Source organism: Macrobrachium nipponense, chromosome 43, assembly GCF_015104395.2.
Source record: "Macrobrachium nipponense isolate FS-2020 chromosome 43, ASM1510439v2, whole genome shotgun sequence".
In the NCBI taxonomy this organism is placed as follows: domain Eukaryota; kingdom Metazoa; phylum Arthropoda; class Malacostraca; order Decapoda; family Palaemonidae; genus Macrobrachium; species Macrobrachium nipponense.
This window is the reverse complement of record NC_061104.1, coordinates 2,949,183-2,954,182: the sequence shown is the minus strand read 5'-3', so window position 1 is coordinate 2,954,182 and position 5,000 is coordinate 2,949,183. Positions and strand designations below refer to the sequence as shown.

The 5,000-nt window shown below is 38.1% G+C and overlaps 2 protein-coding genes across 2 annotated transcripts in view; both read left to right on the top strand.

Moving 5' to 3' along the window:
- The window catches only part of LOC135213772 (basic salivary proline-rich protein 3-like), a 9,442-nt gene extending 7,856 nt beyond the window's left edge, over positions 1–1,586 (top strand). The window contains exons 4-5 of the mRNA XM_064247899.1: positions 573–695; positions 1,423–1,586. Coding sequence (XP_064103969.1) covers positions 573–695; positions 1,423–1,586 — 287 coding nt within the window. The remainder of the gene's footprint in view (positions 1–572; positions 696–1,422) is intronic.
- A 9-nt stretch (positions 1,587–1,595) lies between these two features.
- Positions 1,596–5,000, top strand: part of LOC135213771 (mucin-2-like) — a 9,734-nt gene continuing 6,329 nt past the window's right edge. The window contains exons 1-4 of the mRNA XM_064247898.1: positions 1,596–1,635; positions 2,319–2,471; positions 2,986–3,114; positions 3,840–3,968. Of these exons, the coding sequence (XP_064103968.1) occupies positions 1,596–1,635; positions 2,319–2,471; positions 2,986–3,114; positions 3,840–3,968 (451 nt within the window). The remainder of the gene's footprint in view (positions 1,636–2,318; positions 2,472–2,985; positions 3,115–3,839; positions 3,969–5,000) is intronic.

Sequence of the window (5,000 nt, the reverse complement as noted above, 5' to 3'; positions counted from 1 at the left end):
CTCTCTCTCTCTCTCTCTCTCTCTCTCTCTCTCTCTCTTCAAAAGAACCTCAAAATGTTTTTCTATAAAATGTCAGCTATAGATTAATGCAGTCTTCATTTTTAAGTTTATAACACAGAGGGTAAATTTAATAATCCTCGTGTGTGTGTGTGTGTGTGTGTGTCTCTCTCTCTCTCTCTCTCTCTCTCTCTCTCTCTCTAAAAACCTCCAGATGCTCTTCTGTGAAATGCCATTTTTAGCAATTTGTGGCACAGACAGAGTTTTAACAAATCGTCATGCCTGCGTTCTCTCTCTCTCTCTCTCTCTCTCTCTCTCTCTCTCTCTCTCTCTCTCTCTCTCTCTCTCTCTCTCTACAGTTTATAATGCAGAGTTTTAACAACAAATCCTCATTCTTGTTTACCACACGTGCTAATGACAGCACTCAAATGCCCCAGTGAATGATGCCTAAGAGAATCAGACCCCTTCAGAATTAAACTACCAAACTGAATCACGTTGATGCACTTGGGACGCTGAATCGATCTTCTGATTGTGGTGTTTTGATCGTGCTGTTGTTTGAAATTGTCTTGATACAGGTTGTACACCGAGGAAAAAGTGCAAGGACAGCAACGGGTTCTGCTTCACCGCGGGAGAGACGTGCACCGGCAGGGTCAGGAAGAAGGGTTGCAAGGGCACCGGATGCCAATGCTGCGTACCAAGTAGGTCATCGATCAAAGGGTTTTGAAGCTTTATAAATATGCATACACACAGACACACACACACACACACAGACACACACACACACATATATATATTATAATATATAGTATATATCTATATAATATATACATATATTTTATATATATATATATATATAAATATTAATTAAATATTATATTATAGATATATATATTATCTATCTTAATATATAAAGTGCACATTATGATATTCCAGCCACCTATCACACCACCCTTTGGATGTTTAATCCAATATTCTATATTAATATAATATATATATATATATATATATATTATATATATTATATTTACCATGTAATATATTACTATAAACAAACCAATATTTAGGATATATACATATATATATATATATATAATATATAATTATATATATTTAAAAAAAAATAATATATATTATAATATAATCATATATATATCTACTATAAATATATATAGAATATATATATATATATTATATATATTATATTATCTATACTATAAATATATATATAATATATATATATATATAATATATATAGTATAATATATATATATAACTATATATATATATATATATATATAATTATATATGTATATACTACTGCATCTCAGCCCCTAGTACAACCACCCTCTTGTCATTCTGAAATTACATGAGAAAGAGACAAACATTGTGTATTTTTGACAGGGAATTTCTTTCTTCCTATGACAGAAAGTGGTGGTGGAAGTGGAGGAGGGGGAGGAGGAGGCGGAGCAACCGGCACTAACACCTGCAAAGCAAGGCCGAAATGCAAGAGCAAGAACGGGTTCTGCATCACCGCGGGAGAAGGAAAACCTTTGCAGCAGGGCAGGAAAGTTGAAAGCAATGGTAATTAAAACTTCTGAATGGGTTGTAAAGGAACAGGATGTCAGTGTTGTGTGGCTAGTAAGTCAGTCCAGTCAGTCTTATTGAAAGTTTGTGCACTTAAACATAATAATCGCCAGTATCACAAATGCATATATCACAAACTTATCGTCACAGACACATATCTCACACACACACACACACACAGAAATCATCATATGACAGGAGTACTGCTTGAAGAACAGTGTGGGGATAATATGGGAAAACTTATGAGAGAACTGATAAACACACCATGTTGAGGGTGCAGAGCATGTATAGTATGAATGTTTACTTGTTTTCAGAGATTAATAACTTGTTGACAGAGATTAAAGTTGTTTGTGGTGAGAATGAAGCCTGCCGTTGAGTAAGTCAGCACAGTGAGTGGCTGGATTTGGGTGTGAATGTGGGTCTGAGACAGAGCTATGGTTGTTTTATATCTCTGTGGCTAGTCCAGTTCCCTTATGGATGGATCGTGAATGGAGTGTGGAAAGGAAGGCTGATGTTTGCAGGCAACTGAGAATTTACCAGGGACAGTGACTTCAGAAACTGGTGAAAGAGCTGAAAGTGTCGTGCACCGGGGGTTAAACCTCAAATCTCCAGTTGAGTTATACCTGCAGCAGTGACTGTCACCTGATCTTTCTAGTAAACCAACCTTTATTTGGAGAAACACTTGAAATGTTCAATGAATGTATATATATATATACTATATATATGTAATCTTCCAGAAGGTAGTGGGTCTACTGGTTCCCCTAATAATTGCAAGCCTACGAAAAACTGTGAGGCGAAGAAAGGTTATTGCATCACTAACGGAGAAACGTGCCCAGGAAGACTCAGAAAGAGTGGTTGTACAGGAACGGGCTGTCAGTGCTGTGTACCGAGTATGTTAACTTTCTCTCTTTTTTCTCTTTCAAGTATACAGTCACATTTAATTAGCTTCCTGAAAATAAGTTAAAGGTGTGTGGAAACAGTGTCCAACTTCCTTCATTCGACTATGGCTTGTTTAACTGACTGGAGCATTTGATTCATTTGACAGTCTCCTTAAAGTTACATTTAAGCGAATAAAGATTTCCAGTTAGCCGGACGAACTATACGTACGGCTATCTAATGAAGCTGTAAATAAAGTCAAAGTTTAGAGTCAAAGTTGCATTGTACATTCAGACTTGTTTTTTTAAGCTATCCTTCAGAAGCCTACAAACCAGGGAAGGCTGAAGTTCTTGTGAAAATAATTATAATAAAACACCTCTTTCAAGTGACTAAGTTAATTTAATTTAACTGATTTTTATTTGAAAGATAACTTACTGGTTACCTCTATAAAATATGTCACTTCTGCAGTAAATTCTCAATATCCCCTACTTGTTTTTAATCTGATTCCCGTTTTTTACTTGAAATTAGAAACTTGCAAACCAAGAAAAGGCTGCACTGCCAAGGGTGGTGTCTGCATTCCATCCCAACAGACTTGCACCGGCAGAGTGAGGAAAAACGGATGCAAGGGCAAGAGTGGCTGCCAGTGCTGCGTTCAAAGTAAGGGTGGATTTAAATTTTGTAATGGTTGTCTTTATGAGGTGTCGTACACTTCCTAACAGCATTAACACTTTCCTACATGGTCCCTGCTCTGTCTTAAGATGACAGTATTTATAAGGTGTCGTACACTTCCTAACAGCATTAACACTTCCCTACATGGTCTCTGCTCTGTCTTAAGATGACAGTATTTATAAGGTGTCGTACACTTCCCTGCAGGGTCCCTGCTCTGTCCTGAGATGACAGTATTTATAAGGTGTTGTACACTTCCTAACAGCATTAACACTTCCCTACATGATGCCTGCTCTGTCTTCAGATGACAGTATTTATAAGGTGTCGTACACTTCCTAACAGCATTAACACTTCCCTACATGATGCCTGCTCTGTCCTGAGATGACAGTATTTATAAGGTGTCGTACACTTCCTAACAGCATTAACACTTCCCTACATGATGCTTGCTCTGTCTTGAGATGACAGTATTTATAAGGTATCGTACACTTCCTAACAGCATTAACAATCAGAAGTCTAAGAACCATGGAATGGTGGAATTCCTGTGAACATAGCAAAAAACCTCTTTCAAGCGAACAATATCATTTAGTTTAACTGATTTTGATTTGAAAGATGCCTTGCTGGTTACCTCTATAGAAAAAGTTATTTCTGTAGTAAAGTCTCATAACACAATCTACATGTTTGTGATCTATTTATCCCATTTGTTTACCTGAATTTAGAAACTTGCAAACCAAGGAAAGGCTGCACTGCCAAGGGTGGTGTCTGCATTCCATCCGGAGAGACTTGCACCGGCAGAGTGAGGAAAAACGGATGCAAGGGCAAGAGCGGCTGCCAGTGCTGTGTTAAAAGTAAGGGGGGATTTCAGTCCTGTAATGATTGTCTTTATGAGGTGCTGTAATCTTCCTAACAGCATTAACGCTTCTCTACATGCTCCCTGCTCTGTCTTGAGGCGCCAGTCTTTATAAGGTGCTGTAAACTTCCTAACAGCATTATCACTTCTCCACATGCTACCTGCTTTGTCTTGAGACGCCGTCTTTATGAGGTGCTGTAAACTTCCTAACAGCATTAATGCTTCTCTACATGCTCCCTGTTCTATCTTGAGATGCCAGTCTTTATGAGGTGCTGCAAACTTCCTAACAGCATTAATGCTTCTCTACATGCTCGGTTCTCTCTTCCTAACAGCATTAATGCTTCTCTACATGCTCCCTGCTCTGTCTTGAGACGCCAGTCTTTATGAGGTGCTGTAAACTTCCTAACAGCATTAATGCTTCTCTATATGATCGGTTCTCTCTTCCTAATAGCATTAATGCTTCTCTACATGCTCGGTTCTCTCTCCCTAACAGCATTAATGCTTCTCTACATGCTCGGTTCTCTCTTCCTAACAGCATTAATGCTTCTCTACATGCTCCCTGCTCTGTCTTGAGACGTCAGTCTTTATGAGGTGCTGTAAACTTCCTAACAGCATTAACGCTTCTCTACATGCTCGGTTCTCTCTTCCAAACAGCATTAATGCTTCTCTACAATCTCGGTTCTCTCTCCCTAACAGCATTAACGCCTTCTCTACATGCTCCTGCTCGTCTTGGAGACGACAGTCTTCTGAGGTGTCGTACACTTCTTAACAGCTTTTAACACTTCCCGACTATTTTTCATCTAGAAGCCTACAACCATTGAAAGGGGGAAATTCTTGTGAACATATCAACAAACTCTTTCTTATTTTGATTTGAAAGATGACTTACTGGTTACCTCTATAAATATGTCACTCCTGCAGAAAATTCTAATAAATCCACTCATGTTTTTTTAATCTATTCCCCTTTTTTTTTACCTGAATTTAGAAACTTGCAAACCAAGGAAAGGCTGCACTGCCAGGGTGGTGTCTGCAT